At 48.5% G+C, this 20,345-nt stretch overlaps 1 protein-coding gene across 2 annotated transcripts in view; it reads left to right on the top strand.

Annotated features, from left to right (window-relative positions):
* CLIP2 (CAP-Gly domain containing linker protein 2) overlaps positions 1-13,333 on the top strand; it is a 122,300-nt gene extending 108,967 nt beyond the window's left edge. For both annotated transcript variants that reach the window (XM_073315254.2, XM_073315253.2), the window contains 3 exons: positions 336-521; positions 6,693-6,755; positions 8,095-13,333. In XM_073315254.2, coding sequence (XP_073171355.1) covers positions 336-521; positions 6,693-6,755; positions 8,095-8,106 — 261 coding nt within the window. In that variant the 3' untranslated portion in view covers positions 8,107-13,333. The remainder of the gene's footprint in view (positions 1-335; positions 522-6,692; positions 6,756-8,094) is intronic.
* The last annotated feature ends 7,012 nt before the right edge of the window (positions 13,334-20,345 follow it).

Raw genomic sequence — 20,345 nt, 5'->3', positions numbered from 1 at the left:
TAAGGAGATAGAGGAAGAGCCGAGTGGACAAGAAGAGCTAATGAGACGTAATGATTTTTTTCAGATCTAGATTTGTGATTCCTGTAGACTGCAGCGACCTCTAGAGGAGGAGACTTAAGTAATTGACTGAACTCGGCTAGTAACAAATCTGAGCAGCCCCTTGTTGCATTTAATACTTTGTTCTCTCCAACCTTGCTGTCTGCTCTGATCCGTTACTGAAACCAGAGTCTGGCACAAGTCACTCTCAAATGTACTCTGCCCCTAGTTCCTATGTGTCTATCAGAGTCTAACCTGCTTCCCTGCTTTTTTTTCTTTTTTTACCTTTATATGTCAAGGATAAAGAGAAATCGGTAACAGATCAAAGGCGGTACTCCCTGATTGACCCTTCATCAGAGACTGAGGTTCTCCGGCTGCAGCACCGACTGATCAGCACGGAGGACGTCCTGCGGAATGCACTGGAGCAGGGTCAGCAAATGGAGAAACTCATGGAGGCCATGAGAAGTTCTTCAGAGAAAACACAGGTAGTGCACTCCCCCCACTGGAGCAGCGAGTTACCTGATTGCTCGCGCCATGGCAGCCATGTGCCCAGAGCAATGCTCTGATGGGGCCCCACACCACCAAGGAAATCAAAGTGGTGCTGTAGGTCGTGATTCAGTAGATAGCCCTCTTCCCTCTGACAGAACAAAGCATCACAGGGGTGCAGTGTTCGCTACAGATTCTGTCTTTCAGATGAGGTCTAAAACCAACTGCATGACTCTGTGTGGATCATTAAAGATCCTCTGGCACTCTTCACAAGAACCAGGTGTTAGTCCCAGTATCCTGTGCCAAATTACAGTCGACCTATTTAAATGGTAACTTCACGTGTATTTCTTCATTTCATGTGGGTATAGCATTGATTTCCTTTCTTATGCTGTAAATATGGTGCTGCTGGATGGTTTTTACACATCTACTAGGCTTCACACCAGAGTTGGCTGCATTCATGGGTATAGAAAGGGACTATATGTGCGTGGGTGGGTGGGTATGTCTACACTTCAGGCTGGACGGGGTAATATCGGTGCTAGCTCTTAATGAGCTAACCCACTAAAAAATAGCAGCGTAGCCATGGCGACATCAGCAGCAGGAGGGGCTAGCAGCCTGACTATGTACCTATGGTCTCAGATGGGAGCGTACTCAGATGGCTAGACCCTCCTGCCGCATGCGCTGATGTGGCTACACTTATACTGTTCACACTCTAGGTCGATCAGAGCAAGCGTGGGTATGTCTCCTCAAGGTGGGGATTACACCTCCAAAGTGGAGCCAGGCCCTGTCTATCTGTATCTAGATGGGAATAACCACTGGGAACAGCCTAATAAATGTTTTCTTTCTAGCAGTGACCCTGGCTGGGTTTTCACTTGGCCTAATGGGGAGAGAGAGAGACTTACTTTTTCTCTTGGTTTATATTAATGCACTGTTCCTGGCCTATAAGCTAAGACTATTTTTTCATTGTTTATCTCCTTTAAAATGGTACATGAAAAGTGAAAAATACAGATTTAGGTCATCCCTCTTCTTTGTTCTCATCAGAATTCACTTTCCCTGCCGCCCATCAGCACACACTTCTTCAGTTTCCAAGTGCTTTAATAGAGATCCATCTGGGAAAGGTTTTTCCGTCTCTCTTGCCAGTTTCCTCAGAACTCTTGGACTGTACCTGACTCGAGGGGTTGGTCAGCTGCTCTCAAACACCTGCAACCGAATCCTTCTGATTTCCTCCAGTACTTCCTTTGCCTCCCCTGGGAAATTTAGAAGTGCTTCCAGCATCTCTCCTACATCCTCTGCTGTGAGAGCGGAGGCTGAGAATCCATTTAATTTATCTTGGCATGCTCCAACCTTTTCTGTCATTTACCCTTAGTGTATCTGAGACCTGGGAGCTGCTTCTGTGGAAAGGCCCTGGTATTTACATTAAGCTCTTTCATTCTCTATCTTTTGCTTTTCGGACCGCATTTTCTCTGAACTCAAGTCTACAATCAGTTTACATCTCTTGGAGGCCTGGTGTTTTTACACCTCACATGTGTTCCTTTGATTGAAAGTTTCCTCATTTACCTTGTCCTAAAAATGTTCATCTCTTACAGCAAGTGCATGCTGCTCATAATGCACATTCAGAAGGATACTTAATACTGCATGATATGACCTAACCATTACGCACAGAGGCTAGGGCCGTGGTTATTTTTTCCTCTCCCATGCTGTGCTGTTACAGGTCCAGGTACTTTATGGCAGGCAATCTGGACCAATGGATATCCTGCTTCTCTCCCCAAGTGCAGAACACCACAAAGTCTGCTGCAGGGACAGGGGCAGGGGCAGGGGTGGGATGGTTCATTTATTATCTGTATTGCAATAACACTCAGCGATCCCAATCGGAGACCTGGCTCCATTGTGCTAGGTGCAGTACAAACACACAATAAAAGGATGGCGCCTGCCCTGAAAACGAGACAAGTCTAAGACGAGAGTGCCGGGTTTGGCGTAGACAATTCCTCTGCACACAGAAGTGTGGTGAAATCAGCCACCTGCCTTGTGTGAAATAGAGCTGTGTATTTTTCATTCCGCACCACATGCCACAGCTGTAGTTATGGTGACAACTTTGTTGTTGTCCAAGACATAATGCAATCCTGGCAGTGTCTCCAGAGTGACTTTAGCTTCTGTTGTAACCACCATGTCTTAAACTGAAATGTGTCATGATGGATGGCTACAATACCCAGTGGTATGGTGGATATGTTCCCCCTTGGGAGGAATGCTAAACCCCGATGGTGCTAAGACATCTTCCCTTTCACTTTTCCTTCTCCAGAAATGGTCCAAAAATGGTATTTATTTTTGTTTTTCCTGAAAGGAGGAAATATCTCTGCAATTCTTGCACAGAGAAATCCCTCTCTCTTTCTTTTTCATAGAATAATTTTTACATGATTTTTTTACTTTACTCCATATCATTTATTTATATTACAATAGCACTTGGAGGCCTCCTCAGTGTGCTGGGTACTGTACACATACACACACGGAAAGAGTCAATCCCTGACCCCTGGAACTAACCATCTAAATAGACAGGACAAAGGGTGGCAGAAAGGAAATATCATCCCCAACTTATAGATGATAACTGAGGCACAAAGAGACTAAGGGCCAGATTTTTAAAGGTATTTAGGCATTGCTGTGCTCAGCATTGCAATGTCTAGCTGATTTAGGAGCCTAAATTTCATTTTCAAAAGGGATGAAGGCACTTAGGGGCCTTCCCATTGACATAGATGGTAGTTAGATTCCTTAGTGCCTAAATCCCTTTTGAAAATGAGATTTAAGCTCCTAAATCAGATGTTGCAACACTGCGTGCAGCAACACCTAAATACATTTAAAACCCTGGGCCTAAATGGCTCATTCAGAGTCACACAAAGAGCGTGCGGTGGGGTCAGGACTGAACCCCCATCTCCTGAGTTTCAGTGTGGGAAGTTCAGGGGAACTTGCTTAAACAAGGGTTTAAGGATAAGGCCAAGGACTGTGACCCCGTGAATGGAGACCAATGGGCACAATGGGATGAAACAATCATGGACTCTGGTTGTGCTTGGCTAGATACTGATTTTCAATGACAGGTTTCAGAGTAGCAGCCATGCTAGTTTGTATTCCCAAAAAGAAAAGGAGGACTTGTGGCACCTTAGAGACTAACCAATTTATTTGAGCATAAGCTTTTGTGAGCTACAGCTCACTTCATCGGATGTAAGCCCATTCCACGCTGCTCTCTCCCTGACCTACAGAAACAATCATCCCTAAAACACTGTAGCCATTTTGGGGGGATCCAGCTCACCGCTGTTTCCCCTTGTCTCTCAGCTGCACTGCCTTCACTTTGCAACACTCTAAAAAAGGAAATTGCTCATTACCACAAGATGCTGCTGCTTTCCCTTTGCGGGCTTATCAGCTGACATGCTCTGGACTCTCTTGACCGTGCATGTCTGGCCTCACAATTAGACAAGGAGTTGCAGGAGCTGCGATGTAATATCACTGTCTCCATCTCATTGTCAAGTAATTGGCACTTTACTGTTGCTGTGGCCATGACTACAGCTAGGTATTAGCCTGTAATAAAAAATCTCCACATACTGCATGTCTTTGGAGACCCTGATCTCATAGCTTTTCAGGAAATGACAAGGATTTGGCACTCAAGCTTCTTCTCAAAGAATTGGTAATAATTGCTCTGGGAGATTTTATTTAGTTTCTAGCAAATTACATTCCAGCTTATTCATTCCCAGCGACCTTGTACTCGGCGAAGTTCACGTCTAATTTGTAATGTTGGATGCGGCTGCCACTCAAGGCACAGGCTGTGTGTCTTCTGCAGGGACTGGGGAATTTACTGTATTGCAGAAAAATGGAGTGCCCTGTAAATGCCGGTATAGAGTAACCTGGGACGTGACTCCGGAGTAATTGATTGCCATGCAAGAAGCAATACCAAGTGCAGTTAGGAATGATCACGGGGCAAATAGTTCCCTTCTAAAGGCTCAATCTGAATTTCTAGGATCTAAGCTTCCAAAACTCAGCCTGGCCTTTCTCTTCTCTCTAGCTGTGTCTGCCCGTAATCACTAGCTTCGTAGCCCTGATCCACTACTGGTTGTAGCAAGAGGGGAAGCTGTAGTGTAATGATAGTACCCGGAAAGATAATGGAGCAAATAATAAAGCAATCAATTTGCAAACATCTAGAAGGTAATAAGGTGATAAGTAACAGTCAGCATGGATTTGTCAAGAACAAATCATGTCAAACCAACCTGAGAGCTTTCATTGACAGGGTAACAAGCCTTGTGGATGGGGGGAAGTGGTAGATGTGGTATATCTTGACATTAGTAAAGCTTTTGATACTGTCTCATATGACCTTCTCATAAACAAACTAGGAAAATGCAACCTAGAGGGAGCTACTATAAGATGGGTGCAAAACTGGTTGGAAAATGGTCCCCAGAGAGTAGTTATCAGTGGTTCACATTCATGCTGGAAGGGCAAAATGAGTGGGGTCCCGCAGGGATCAGTCCTGGGTCTGGTTCTGTTCAAAATCTTCATCAATGATTTAGATAATGGCATGGAGAGTACACTTATAAAGTTTGCGGATGATACCAAGCTGGGAGGGGTTGCAATTGCCTTGGAGGATAGGATAATAATTCAAAATGATCTGGATAAACTGGAGAAATGGTCTGAAGTAAACAGGATGAAATTTCATAAGGACAAATGCAAAGGACTCCACTTAGGAAGGAACAATCAGTTGCACACATACAAAATGGGAAATGACTGCCCAGGAAGGAGTACTGCGGAAAGGGATCGGAGGATCATAGTGGACCACAAGCTAAATATGAGTCAACAGCATTACACTGTTGCAAAAAAAGCGAACATCATTCTGGGGTGTATTAGCAGGAGTGTTGTAAGCAAGACACGAGAAGTAATTATTCTGTTCTACTCGGTGCTGATTAGGCCTCAACTGGAGTATTGTGTCCAGTTCTGGGCACCACGTTTCGGGAAGGATGTGGACAAATTGGAGAAAGTCCAGAGAAGAGCAACAAAAGTGATTAAAGGTCTAGAAAACATGACCTATGAGGGAAGACTGAAAAAATTGGGTCTGTTTAGTCTGGAAAAGAGAAGAGTGAGAGGGGACATGATAACAGTTTTCAATCACATAAAAGATTGTTACAGGGAGGAGGGAGAAAAATTGTTGTTCTTAACCTCTGGGGATAGGACAAGAAGCAATGGGCTTAAACTGCAGCAAGGGCAGTTTACTTTGGACATTAGGAAAAACTTCCTAACTGTCAGGGTGGTTAAGCTCTGGAATAAATTGTCTAGGGCGGTCGTGGACTCTCTGTTGGTAGAGGTTTTTAAGAGCAGGCTAGACAAACACCTGTCAGGGATGGTCTAGATAATACTTAGTCCTGCCATGAGTGCCGGGGACTGGACTAGATGACCTCTCGAGGTCCCTTCCAGTCCTATGATTCTGCGATCTAGTTAAAGCTCCAGAGCCCTGTCTCCACTGTAACATCCACCCGTGCTTCCGTCAGCAATGCTTTTGGTGGTGGATTCACAGCTGTCAATCTTGTCAGTGTAGAAAGGGCTCTGAATGAAAGCTGGCATGCCACAGCCATACGCTTCCAGCTGCTCCTGGCCCTCCTCTCCTGCTGGTTATATTGTAGTTGCAAAGGACGAGGGCCCTGTTCTCGCTGCTAGAGAGCCACGATCAGCGTTTGACTTGGCTGTCGTTTTTAAAGGTAGAAACCAAAGCCTATTCCGCCTGGCTGACTCATCTCTAGAGATGACAGGTGCTAAGTGGTGAACCCACACTCTTTCTGTAGTGCCTGGTATCCTGAAGAACTCAAAACACTTTGCAGATTAACAGATCCAACAGCATGAGGCAATGCTACCCAGGAGCTGAGTGCAAAGAATGGGACCTTGCCCAGTTGAAACTACAGGGGGAAATTCCATCTCTAGGAAGAATGCAATTACCCTTCCCCCCTGGGGGATTTGGCCAGGATCCAGAGGTTAAGAATCCCTTGCCAAGAGCACCATGGGATCTTTAAATTCTAATTTCCCAGCATGCAGCAGTTAATATCAGATCTGTATGAAGGGGAGTTAATTGTCACCTCAGATGTCAAAGCTTCTGGGGAGTTCGATGCTTTTTATCAGTGCCCATCTTCAACCATATCTCATCTGTTCTGTTACAGACTATTGGAAACTCGGGATCTGCTAATGGGATCCATCAACAGGATAAATCCCACAAGCAGGAGGTAGGTTATACAATACTGAGCTATTTGAATTAAAAAATGCCCAGGCAGGACCTCTTTCATGGGGTCTCTGCCGTGCCAGTGGCACGTCTCACACTGAGCTCATCCCCTGGAGCGTGGCTTTGACCATAATGTTCCACAGCAAGAACAGTTGGCTTTGCATAGCCCTCATTCCCAAGTGCACTAGAACCAATTCCCTGGAGCAGCTGCACCCGAGCTGGGACTGGCCTGAAACTGAAAGTACAGATTTCAGCTGTTGCTGGAAGCTTTGAAAACCTCTGGGTCCTAGAGCTTCCAATTTAAAAAAAAGAAAAGAAAAACCATGCAAAGAAATTGGTAATGTGCACACTGTGGTGCCTTGGACTATTGACCTGGTGCAGCTAAGAAGTTCCATATGCATCTTCTATATTGGACAGTTCTCCCAGATCAGCACTCATATGTCTCTCTTCACATGTCAGCACAAGTTAGAACCTTCCTCAGTTCATCAGATCTCTGTGTATTTCACAGTATGGACCATTATTGGGGGAGGCTTACTTTTATGCTCTCTCAGGTTCTCAGACCCGAGGGAGAAGGTCCAAGGTCTCAGAATTTTGTCTCTTCACTGGTAACATGGGTCAGATTGATTAAGTACCTGGTACCTTGCCGTGGCATGGCCATTTCACCATGGTTGAAGATTGTCCTTGTATGCAGAAAAATGACCATCATCCCCTCTTCGGACTCCTTCTTCTGAAGCATTAGGGATGGCCATGACTGGAGATGGGACATTGGACAGGAAGGGCCAGTTCTCTGAGATGGCAGCAGGCGTTTTCTCTCTCAGATGCTTCACTGGCTGGTTCTTGCTCACATGCTCAGGGTCTAGGATTCGCCACGTGGGGGGGGTCAGGAAGGAATTTTCCCCTAGGTCAGATTGGCAGCCACCTTGCTAGGGAGGATGGTTTTGCCATCCTCTGCAGTGTGTGGGTGCAGGTCACTTGCCAGGGTTATCTGGGTTTTTCTTGCTTATGCATTTCCCTGTCTTTGCAGTGACCTTGTGCATTGGTGCACCTTGGTCCCCACTGTTCTCTGCCTGTGACACATAATGGTCAAGTCTCCTGTGGGCTGTAATACTTTGGTCTAATTTCAATTGTTGGGTTTAGTGTGCAGGTGCTGGATGGTGTTGGTGGCCTGTGATGGTGGACAGGAGATTAGACTAGATGAGCTGGCGATCCTATAACTGTATGGCTCTATGAAGTTTGCTGGCTTCTTTGGATAAATAGCCAAAGAGTCTGGTAATCTAGATTACCTTGATCACATATTCATTGCCAAGGCCTCTGTTTTCTTAACACAATCTCATTTCTTCCAGGAGAAGCACTGATCGAGAAGAAGAGGTGGAGAGGACCATTTCATGCCAGTATCTTCTGCACACCGACAGGAAAAGGATGCACCTCCTAAAGACTAGCAACAGTATTTTCACTTTAAAAACAGGACTGTTTATAATGTACTAACTGACCTAAGTAGGACAATCCCCTGGTTTGTATTTTCAAAGACGAGCATCATTCCAGAAGGAGCGGTATGGCAACCTACCTGTGTAAAGATCCTTTTGTTTTGCTTTCTTATCCATATCGGTTTTGAAGGTGGAATTTGTATTGGCCAAGTGGACCCTCCATTCATCCCACCTGAACAATGTGGTCTGGCTGAGAGCTGATGGTGGCTGAAACTTCATCAGTGTTTCCTAGAACCCTAGAGGAAACACAAAGCAGTTTGCTTGGGGCATTAGAAAATTCCTAAGTGTGCTCCCAAAGTCTGCACTCTCCCCCCCAGGTAATCCCTGTCCCTCTCCCCCACCCACCTGCGTAGTATGAAGAACTACAGAAAAGGGTTGGCTGAGCTGGCTGTGCTCAAGCCAGTCAGCGTGGATTGTAGAAGACAAGCTGTTGGGACAGTCTTCCCCCTTCCCAGCATAGAAGACCTCCCAGCCGTAGGCCACGGAGACTCCACTTAGTACTGTATGATAGCACAGGGGACACCTCATCTGATTTCAGGTGATATAATTTATTTCAGCTATTTCTGAGTCAGTGTTTACTCTGAGTTGAAGAAGGGGAGGGAGCCGCTGGCAGGGGTGAGTACAGGTCTCCTTAGCCTCTCTCCTCCGAGAGATCTCTTAGCAGGACCGGCTGTGCCGGGGCCCAGAGCCAGGACCCATGGGTGTGTTGTGGCATGTAGAGACGTACACAGCATCTGGCTAGAGCCTTTGTATGCCTGTTTGTGAGGGTCTGAGTAGAAAACACACACATAGGATGTAGTCACATCAGACAGATGCCTCTAGGCTCTGATCCCTCTCCACTGCTATCCACAGAATTGTAATCACTAGCTGGAAGAGATGGGCTAGCCTAGCATTAGGCTGCCTTGGCGTTGCCCCTACCATTCTCAGTTGTCTTTGGCTCTTCAGTACGATATCCGACGGGAGAGGGCTAACATGTTGCTGTGAGCATTCTTGCAAGAGTGCCTTATAACAGGGACTGAGGATGATATTGAAACAAAGGCCCCGTCTAGAGCAGAAGGCTCCAGCTGTAACCAGAGCAGATTTCTGTTCTTTCCTCTGTTTGCTGGGCACCTCAGACTCCCCCTACTTCTTGTAAGTGGGAGTTCGGGGTGCAGGTTTGGGCCCCAAAACAACACTGAGGGTCACATTTTTAAAGCAGGAGCTCCAAACCACGTGCACAGAAATCTAGGCACAACTGAGCACCCAGATTTGCACAAAAAACTGTTGCCATTATGGGTGCAGAGAGCCAGTTGTGCACCTCTGTATCCATCTGCAATAACTGTCCATGCAGGAGGAGGAACCCCATTGCCTGTGTGTATTTGCACATGGAGTTGGTCCCTATTCCAAGGGCTGTATTCTAGCCTCAGTCTTTGCACTAAACTCCCATTGGGCTGAATGGGATGATACTTGGGTGGAGCGAGGGTAGAATATGGTACTAAGTGTCTGAGACAAACCCCTTGCTCTGAAAAGAAATATTCACCTTTCGATACCCTGGGACCATAGGGAGCAGCAGCAGATTCTTAGGCTCCATTCAAACCCCTGATGGGGATGGGGCAGCTTCCCAAGGGGGGCATCAGTACCTGGAATGTGGGGCAGGGCTTGGATTGACATATTGCAGCACCAGTGAAATGACTAATGTTTAATGGGCAATCTTCTGGTTCTGGGGTAGAAGAGGCTTGTCATGGAAACAAACGGCTGTTCTTGATGCTGTTTGATCCTTCCTCCCACCCTCCTCCAAGGGAATTAGTTGCAGAATCCCTTTTCAGAGGTACACGAATCAAATTGTTTCCTATTTCTCTGGAAATGCAGCATTCTGGCCATATTTACCATAATGCAGCCAAATGATGTAAGGTTGTGAACAGCTCAGTCTCTTCTCTGGGCATCCCTATGCCGCTCTGAAATGCCTAGATCAAGTCCACTGCTCTGCTCCTCTCTCCAGCTCTCTGCCGCACATCCTGGGCTAGTTCATGAGCTGGAGCTCCCGTGGACGTGGACAAGAGCTCCCAGCATGGCAGGACACAGCCGAGGTGTTGACTTCCTGTGAATCGGTGCCATTGCACATGAGCTGGGAATCTGGCCCTTGGTTTTCCTGTATGGTTTTTCTTCAGCCACTTTTGGCTACTCTGAAATTCTCCAGCCACCCAGAGTCTGGGGCAGCTCGAGGCAAACTGGGGAAGAGCTTTGCCCCACCCGTCCAAGTCTCCTGCACGAGGGAAGCCACTAGACCTCTTGCCGGGCGGTGAAATAGAGTTAGGCTCTTTTCACCTGGTGGGGATGGTGGACACTGGATCTGTTTCAATGGCTGAGATAAGGAGGTGGGTTCAGGAAAGTGAGGCATGTTAAGAGAAGAAGCCTAAATTTGGTTAATGAGTTCAGAGGGTTAACAGGAGTTCAGGTGGGACAGGTCCTGCTGTGTGGAACCAGCACCATCTACCTGCATAGAAGAACAAAGCACTAATCATTGCCTCAGGCTTGGATTTTCAAAGCGCCTAAGGGACTTAGGAACCAAAAGCCCATTGATAGACAGCCCAAGTGTGTAAAATGTCATAACCAAGCAAAACTAATATACAGCAGGAGGTGCCATTTTGATCATTTTGGGGTAGTATTTTCAAAAGCACCAAGCACTGGCCGCCTGACTCGGCTGCCTCTGAAATTAATGGTCAAACGCCCACTGACTTCAATGGGAGCAGTCAGGGCAGTGCCATGGGCTTTCGAAAATGCCTTCCAAGGCTTAGGGAAGGCAGCAGCCATGTGAATGCCCAGGAGTTCCTGGGACTTATCAAGTGGAAAAGCCGGGGGGGGGGGGGTTGATTTTTTAATTAATCTGTATTTATTTTCCATCTAGTTTGCAAGTGACATGCCTCCGTTATTTAAAGAGGATTAAATAGCAACTTTCTGCATCGCTTTGCAACCCTCCTGCTTCCCCGGGTTCAAACAGGAGCTGCCCACTGGGAGGTGTGCACTGGGCCAGTCTTCTGCTGGTCTGAATGGGGCAAAGCTCTGAAGTGACTGGCACTGCCCTGATTGAAACCAGAGGAAAATTTGACCTATCAAGATATATCAGGCCAGTGCACCTAAGTCCATTCAGTTACGGGGAGAAGGGAGAAGAGAGCCTGCTTTGTAAGCTGGCTTTGACTATCTTCTCAGGATCTAATGCTCTCTAGGATATAACTGAGGGCATAGTCTTTAAGGGGAGAGTAGCCTTCCAGGGAAAGGCCTTACCACAGCAATGGGCTGCACTGAATCACACGCTGTCCCGCAGGCTCTGAGTTTCCCCTTTTGGAAAGAGATCTCTGCATAGAGAGAAACAGCGTGGGGCGAACCTATTCTCCTTGGACACGCCACAGCAGCCCCAGGCTCTGCCCCTGTGCACCCAGCCATATAGGATTAGCGCCCCATTTCCAGCTCGCCTTGCAGGCGGGAGAGTTACAACAGAAACAGATGCCCCTGCTCAGGAGAGCCCAGCCAGGAGCTGAATGCCTCTGGAATGCAGATTGCACAGGGTGCATTTCCTCCCTGTGCAGCAGGGCCAGCATGAGGCCTGTGAAGTCCCGCAGAAGTGAAACAGGCACCGGAGACAGCGGCGAGGAATTTCCCTAGTGCCCACAGCTCATGCTGGCCCTCTGCTCAGGTGCTAGCTGCACCGGTAGATTTTAGGAGACCAAATTAGAAAGAAACCCAGAAAGTGACAAGTCAGAGGGTCCCCTTCCACCACATTTATTTATAAGCTTCTCGCTACTTTGGCCCAGATACAGTGGTACATAAAGTACTCTGCAACATTCTGTGTAACTGGCATCATCAGTATTTTCAGGGGGGAGGGGGTCCTCAAAGGGAAGTTATGCAGCCAACTCCCATTGGCAGTCAGTAGGAGTTGAGAGCCTAGCTCCCATTTGAAAATCTCTCCCATCAGCATTAATCCTAGTGATCTTGTTCAGAGCTTCAAATCTGAAGTAAGATAGGGGGCTGCTTTCTCCTCCGTGACCCCCACAGTTGTCTCCATTGCATGTTCCATGCTGGTATCACACCCAGGGCTGTGTGCAGAATATGCCTTCATGATCAACAACTGCAGTGTGGGTGAGAGGGGAGAATTTTCCCTCTACAGTCAAGGGGTCTTGCGTGAGAGCTAGTTGCTTGGAAAAGCAGTGCTGAGGTGTCTGGTCCACCCATGCACCCTTCCCATTCAAATAGCAATTAAGGGCCTGCACAGTGGTTGAATCTGTAGGAATTATGAGTCCACGCTGTTGAAAATTGGGACTTTCTATCCATTGTATTAGTTCAGTGGCTGGAAGAGTTTTTTGTTTTGTTTTCCCACTGAAGGCTGAGAAATTATCTGAAGAATAAAGTCTCCCTGCCAAATGGAGAGGCTCTTGAAGATCCAGATTAGCAACCTTTCCCCTCATCCTAGCTAAAGAGAAATCTTACAAGCATTTGGATGGCAGTACTGGCTTTAACCTTTTCAGAGTTCAGAAAAGTGAAGCGAACACACAGTCCCATGCTAATACCCATGGGTCCTAAATTAATAGCTAAGACATACCAGCTACTGCCCCATCCCCTCCTCTGATCAGTTCCTTTGACTTTCAGTGGGTATGCATGATGGTTTCATGAAAACAAACAAAAAGATGCAACTGAAACCTTCACAAGATTCCAGTACCCTATTGTTACAGCAGCTTTTAGCGGTTCACCACTATCTTGTAGGGAATTATTAATCCACTAAAATCTATAGGCCTCCATGTAAGTTACCAGAATAAAGGCGATAGTAGATGTATAAATGGATGATAACATTTTACCCAGACAGTATGTATTACAATTTTGTAGCTTAGTCATTTTTTGGCTATTGAATTTTGTGAGTAAGATAAAAAAAAAAAACGGTTTGACTGCAAATGTTTATTTTGTTATTTGAGTCTTTTCCCTCCCCTTCCTATGTACAAATGCTGTACAAATCTGAGTCCACTGAGTGTAACTACAACAGATGTGTATTAATGTACCACAGACCCCAGTAGTGGCTTGCTAAAGTGTGGTGAGCTCATACTAAAATAATAAAACTTGTGGCTAAAGTCGGGCACGCCCGCCTCTTCCGTCCGAGAGAGCGCAGGCCCGGTGGTGCACGCTGGCTGGCAAATTAACGGTCGGAATGTTAAAAGGTTCCTTCCCGACTGAGCAGACAAACGTCAGGGAAGGGATCATGCACATGGAAGGGGGGGCTTTGTGATCACAGGGCACCTCGCACCGAATTCAGGCCTGGCGAGAGTGATCTGGGTATCCTTCTTTGGGGCTGGATATTGCTAGACTTTATTGGATGGGCTGCGTGTCCCTGCTTCTGCTCCCATTGACCTCAATAGCAAAGCTCCCCCTGGCTTCAGTGGGAGCAGAAGTGAGTCCTGTGTCAGACTCACAACCGTAATTCAAGAAGGCCAGACTTCAGCTTGTGCATTGCCGGCGCTGGATTGCCCTGGCACATGCAGTCAAGAATAGGTGTGACTGGTGATCTCAGTCCAGTTTCCGGTGTTGCAGACCCCCAACTGGCCCCAGCCACTAGCTGGCAGTCTGAGCCGAGAAGCAGAAGGCTGAATTCTCCTCTGCCCCTTAGAGGTCGAGGTTCGAACACAGTGGGGTGCGGGGGATGCTTGTGCAGCTGCTGCCCTGCTCTGTCCATAGAGGCCTTTGGTTACTAGAGCTGTCAATTCAGCACCTTGCCCAAGCACTCAATTCACTTTCAATTCTTCAGGGGTCTTAAAATATGCATGAGGAGGGCGGGGAATGAATTGCAACCGTCACCTGTCAGCAATCTGACATCGCTTCTTATGAAAATCAGCTTTACTGGGTGTCAAGGAGCCGATTTACACCGGTTCTTTGTGGATGCTAATGTTCACGTTACTATGTGTTTAATCAAATGCAGATATGGGAGCTAAGTAGGAATAAATGTATTGGAATTGCTCGGTTGCAGGAGCTGGAATTTAGTCAGGGATGCAAATGTAAAGTTACACGGAAAGGACTATGGGAAGGCCCCGCAGATGGAAAAACTAGGACGAAAGTGCTCAGCTCTCTGTTGGAAATGGCCGAAAAGACTGGGTGGATCTGGAGGAGCAGAGAGACCAGATTTTCCGGGGGACAAAGTGTCAAGAGGATTGTTGCTGTTTTCCAGGCAATGGTACCCGATTTGCTCACTTTATCTCTGTGCTTAGCCCAGCTCCTCCAGTGGGTGTTAGGTGCCTACATACCTTTGAGGGTCTGGGCCGGAGTGACTTTGCTGAGGGGGTAGGGAGTAAAGTCCTAGGTAATAATCAGTTTAACGGGCTGCAAAGATTGTTATTTTAGGTCACTGAAGCTCTGAAATTCTTCTTCTTTATATTCCTGTAGCACCTAGCGGCCCCAAGCAAGACTGGGATCCCATTGTGCTACCTAGACGAGACAGACAAAGATGAGAGAGGAAACGGGTACACAGAGACGATGTGACTCGGTACCCTGAGTTCACATCAAAGGTCCTGCCCACTGGGCCACAAGCCCAGCTCACGTGGCCAGCTGTGAAAGGGGGACACACATGCTACAGGATAGGGGGAGGTGCCCTAGCCGCATTGCTCCCCCGGGTCCGCACTTCTGGACAGGGCCCAGGCATCACCCACAGCAGCAGACTCCCCAAAGAGGGTCTGTAGAAGCCCAGGAGCCATCTCCCCCGATGCAGGGCTGGGCAGGCACACTGCATCTTTGGAAAAGGCCAAATCAGCAGGCCGCAGAGCAATACGCCAGGGTGCCGACCTCAGCACGGGCAGCGATGTAAAGCCATGACTCACCCTGTGGGTTTGGTGCCAATGGGATTTTTGCAAACAGCCCTCCTGAGCCTCTACAATTGGTTGCAGCACTCCCGCCCATCACCCCCTTGTAGTTGTAGTCAGTGGGCCAAAGAACATGGATAACGCTTTCAAGATTTGGCACTAAAGGGAAGGAAGAGGGGCTTGCTCAGCTTGTGGATTGGTGAGATTGCTGCCAGCTTCTCAGGTGTGTGCATTGGCTCGGTGGTGTGATGCTGCTCACTAGGCAGGCATCTTACTGCAAAAAAACCCAGCTCGTTCTGTTGCGTGACCTCGGAAGGATGATTGGGCTGAGAGACCTGAGTGCCAGTGGGACTTCCTCACCCCATCGGCTTCAATTAACTGGTCTGATGGAACCCCGGGCCGGGCTGGAACAGCTCCCAAAGGATCAGGCTGGCGTTCGCAGAAGGGCTCAGGATGCTGAGCATGGTGGAGCATCGCAATGGAGCTGCCAAAGACCGAGCTCTTCTAACATCTGGCCCAGTCTGGGCAAAGTCACCCACTGGACCTAGAAGCTGGGACTGGCTGACAGGGGAGGGATCACTCAAAATCGCCCTGTTCTGTTCATTCCCTCTGAAGCATCTGACCCTGGCCACTGTTGAGAGACTGGCTCCTGGGCTACCTGGACCATTGGTCTGACCCAGCATGGCCGATCTATACTGTGTCTGAGCATTCAGTGTAACTGGCTGCTCGGGGGCCCAGACTGAAGAAGGTTTTCACTCATGTGTTGGTGTCAATGATGGGTTCCATTTATCTCTCCTCCAGGCTTGAGTGAAGGCTCTCCCGCTGGCCTGAGCACTGCCCTGGCTCTGCCGCCCCATGGGATGTCCTGGAGGGGGTCAGGGAAATGGAGATTAGAGACTGGCGGCCATGGGGCAGCCTCGCTGTGCGGCGGGTGTTGGTGCACTGGGTCAGGAGGTGCCCATCTGCTGTGGGCCGGGCCGCTCACCCACAACAGCACCGAGTGAAGTCAGCCAGGCCTCCCCTGCCACCCACAGCAGGAGCAAAGCATCAGCCATGGCGTGGGGCGGGAGAGTGAGCTCTGCCTTCCGGAGGCTGTTGTTGCCAGGGCCAAAGTAAACCTGACCAAGGGGGATTTCAAATCCAGTTCTCTTGCATGAGCGGACACAGCAATCAACTGACGGCGTTTCCAGCACCCCCGTTCCCGGAGCACGTGAGCACCTCCCGAGCTCCCCATAGCGAGGAATCCTATCCTGCTGGGAAACTGAGGCATAAATGGAAGGAGGGAGCAAAGAATTGCACCTGGATTTTCCAAGTCCGTACTGGATCAGCCTTCCGCCCTCAAACAGTACTTGGGTGCTGCCGGCCAGCTTCCCCCTGTAGGACTGAGAGGGTGACCGCTCTTGTTCCTGTTCCAATACTGGGCTGAAGGCCTCTGCCGTGAGCCCCATGGGCACTGCCTGGGCTCGGGGCTGTGTCACGACGGCGCTCGCGGGAATGCCAAGGGAGGGGAAACGCCCGTGAGCCGTGACAGTCTCTTACGCTCGCGGTGAAGAACGAGCCGTCAGCAAAGAATGCCCAGGAGAAAATCTGCTACATTCAAACATCATCAGCCCCCTCCCCATCTAACCAAAGGCTCGTCAGAGAACCCGGCATCCAGTTGTGACCGAACCTCCTCTGTGCAGCCTAATGCGCCGTTTAGAAACTTGGGCTTGCCAATGCTCTGAATAGCCGCTGGGGGGCGCTGTGGCCCTTCATAAACTAGAGCCCTTGTTTTCAAAGGGATAACAGGGCAGCCCCATGTGTAAAATCCCAGCCCTGGGTGATGCTACATGCCGCTATAGCCTTAGAAGGAAGCTGATTAAGTTGTTACTAGCAGAACCTTTCCATACACTTTTAGTTTGAAAAGACTTGCTCTTCCGTTATCTTAATCTCGGAAGGATCCTGGAGCATGTAAACTTCTCTTTTTGTAAAACAGCTACAGCATGAGAAGAACAGGGGTAACTGCCACCTCGTTACCCTATCTCTCTGCCTCAGCCCTGCGTTGGAACAGCGGCTGGGGCCCAATGGGTGCTCGCCCTCCAGGCCCCATTCAGCCCACGGCTTCCCTGCTGGAGCTGCTGACATGGTGGGTAGGGTTCACTGGAGAATACTGATAGAGATTCTCCATTGTGTGGACAGCTGTCCCCTAGGTAGACTTGACATCACCAATTAATTCCCTCCCCTACCCCCCCCATCAAACAGCCATCAATGCTCCCCAGAGCAGAGTAGGGCCATTATGTAACCTCCCCAACATCTCTGGATAGGCAGGTGTGATCAGGTTTGGCAAACCTACAGCCAGATTTCAGGGGAAAGGACTTCAGGAGGGCAGAATAGCAAAGGGCAAGAATCACCAACACCCTGCTCAGGGGAAGGTGACTTAAAATCTCATCCTTTATTTAACTCTACTTTGCAATTCATCAAGTGCCTATTTACCGTTCAGGGCCTGTGCACTTGGCAGTCTTTACGGATAATGCTGTCGCACAAGCCGTTGTTTGCAGACATGCGTTTCAGTGCTGTTAATCGAACAGGGAAGATAAATAAAACATGAGGTTTAAAGATGCCTAAATCACAGTGGGGGAGTAGATAAGCTCTTCAAACAAAAATATTTCATTTTATTTTCATTATAGCATCAAGCCAAGGAGCTCGAGCCTTCTGCCTGTTAAGATAAGTATGGCATTACCCAGTTTAACGATGCAGGGCCCAAGTGCATATGAACAATGGTGCATTCCCATGGCTAGATAGGCTGCAGGATCAGATACTGCGGTGATGGGCAGCAATACAAAATCCTAAGGCAGACGATAGGATTGGGTAGGTGTACGTGGGATGGCTCCTTGCTAGAGAACCACCCTGCTGCAGTGCCTATAAACATTCCCAAACCACCTCTGCTTGGGCACGAGAATGAGGCACAAGTGCTAGCGTGCAGGGCCGGGCACGAACAGGGCGTGTTTCGTAATCAGCGTGTGTCATAAATATAAAGGGAAGGGTAAACCCCTTTGAAATCCCTCCTGGCCAGGGGAAAGCTCCTCTCACCTGTAAAGGGTTAAGAAGCTAAAGGTAACCTCGCTGGCACCTGACCAAAATGACCAATGAGGAGACAAGATACTTTCAAAAGCTGGGAGGAGGGAGAGAAAAAAAAGGGTCTGTGTCTGTCTGTATGCTGGTCTTTACCAGGGATAGACCAGGAATGGAGTCTTAGAACTTTTAGTAAGTAATCTAGCTAGGTATGTGTTAGATTATGATTTCTTTAAATGGCTGAGAAAAGAATTGTGCTGAATAGAATAACTATTTCTGTCTGTGTATCTTTTTTGTAACTTAAGGTTTTGCCTAGAGGGGTTCTCTATGTTTTGAATCTAATTACCCTGTAAGATATCTACCATCCTGATTTTACAGGGGGGATTTCTTTATTTCTCTTTACTTCTATTTTTATTAAAAGTCTTCTTGTAAGAAAACTGAATGCTTTTTCATTGTTCTCAGATCCAAGGGTTTGGGTCGGTGGTCACCTATGCAAATTGGTGAGGCTTTTTATCCAACATTTCCCAGGAAAGGGGGAGTGCAAGTGTTGGAAGGATTGTTCATTGTTCTTAAGATCCAAGGGTCTGGGTCTGTAGTCACCTAGGCAAATTGGTGAGGCTTTTTACCAAACCTTGTCCAGGAAGTGGGGTGCAAGGTTTTGGGACGTATTTTGGGGGGAAGGACGCGTCCAAACAGCTCTTCCCCAGTAACCAGTATTAGTTTGGTGGTGGTAGCGGCCAGTCCAAGGACAACGGGTGGAATATTTTGTACCTTGGGGAAGTTTTGACCTAAGCTGGTAAAGATAAGCTTAGGAGGTTTTTCATGCAGGTCCCCACATCTGTACCCTAGAGTTCAGAGTGGGGGAGGAACCTTGACAGTGTGCCAACCCTCTGTTTAAAGGGCACCTTTTTAAATCATCCCCGCGCAAAGGTACATTCCTGCCCCTCGTTTAGCAGCCTTCTGTGTATGCCTTTGCAGGATCAATCCCTTTCGCTTCTGTGCCCCCCAGATCAATCATATTGGTAATGATTATGTCAACCTGCTGGGGAAGGCCAACGGGCCCTCTGACTCTGCTTGGGAATGAGTGTAACACACTGCTAGGATCAGGCTGTAAAGCGTCTGGATCTGGAGCCCAGTTTGTGGTTGAATAGCAGATACGGCTGCTGGGGTAGGGAGAGAGCCATATCCTGCGCCTTCTCAGGGGGCCAGACTCCATAAGCCACTAGGGTTTTCCAACACTCATCTGCAGGATACCATGAAGAAGGAGAGCCTGTAGCTGACAGTCGGATGAACACAAGAAGTCTGATCTGTCCCAACCCTCACTGGCAGTCCCGCTGGGTTGGCGGCTCTGTGCAAAGGCCAGCTCTGGGATTCGCAGGTCCGTTGTTGCTGTCATAGGGTGAAATGGCACAGGCCCTGCTCAGCTGTCATCCACCAGCACCAAACCACCCCAGACTGACTCTGTATTGAGACATTGTTCGGCCCAGAGGGTTGTACAGGAGAGTGTAGGTAAGAGCTGAACTATCGTTACATTAAATAAGGCCCACTAGACCAGCAAGCCGCTAGAGTCCATGGGCTTTTTATGTAACCCCTTTGGGGTTTAGAGAACATGGCCCCTTTAAATCTTTTTCCAGGGGTGGGGGGCAGTGCTGCTTGTTACAGAAGGAGGAAGTGTTGTGAGACAAAGAGAGAGGGGGGAGACAGGGTGTGTGGCTGGAGCTGCAGACAGAAGGGCTGCAGCAAGCAGGCCCTCACAGAGTGAAGCAGCGAGAACCTGCCCAAAGCCCGGGAGGGACAGAGCGGCAGCCAGGAGGAGCACTGTGCCAGGGAGGAATCGCCTGAGAAGGACAAACCGGAGCTGAAGCCAGTATCACTGCTGCCCAGAGCTGCAGGGGGCTGCCAGTACTGGTGACCGTCATTGGGCAAAAGGAGGGAGGCTGTTAGCTAGTTAAGTGGGGACGTGGTCTCTGGGTGTGGCTTTGCAGAGAGTGGCAGAAGAGGGCACCAGAGGGGTTTGGTGGGGAAAGATGACTGGGAGCACCCAAGACTCACCACCGGACTGGAACTCTGCCCAGGACTCCTGAACTCTGTGTGCAGACATATTGCTCGGTGTCTGCCCTTTCAGACTGCGGTACCACGGGGCCTGTGGGAGCTTGTGTTGAATGCAACCCTGTTCTACTGCTCCCCCTATATTTCCCCCTGTTGTTTTTCCCCTCTCATCCCCCTGTGAATAAATATTTCCCTTTCCCA

The sequence above is a fragment of the Lepidochelys kempii genome, chromosome 17 (assembly GCF_965140285.1).
Source record: "Lepidochelys kempii isolate rLepKem1 chromosome 17, rLepKem1.hap1, whole genome shotgun sequence".
NCBI lineage: Eukaryota > Metazoa > Chordata > Testudines > Cheloniidae > Lepidochelys > Lepidochelys kempii.
The sequence above is the reverse complement of the archived record's forward strand: the minus strand, read 5'-3'. Positions and strand labels throughout refer to the sequence as shown.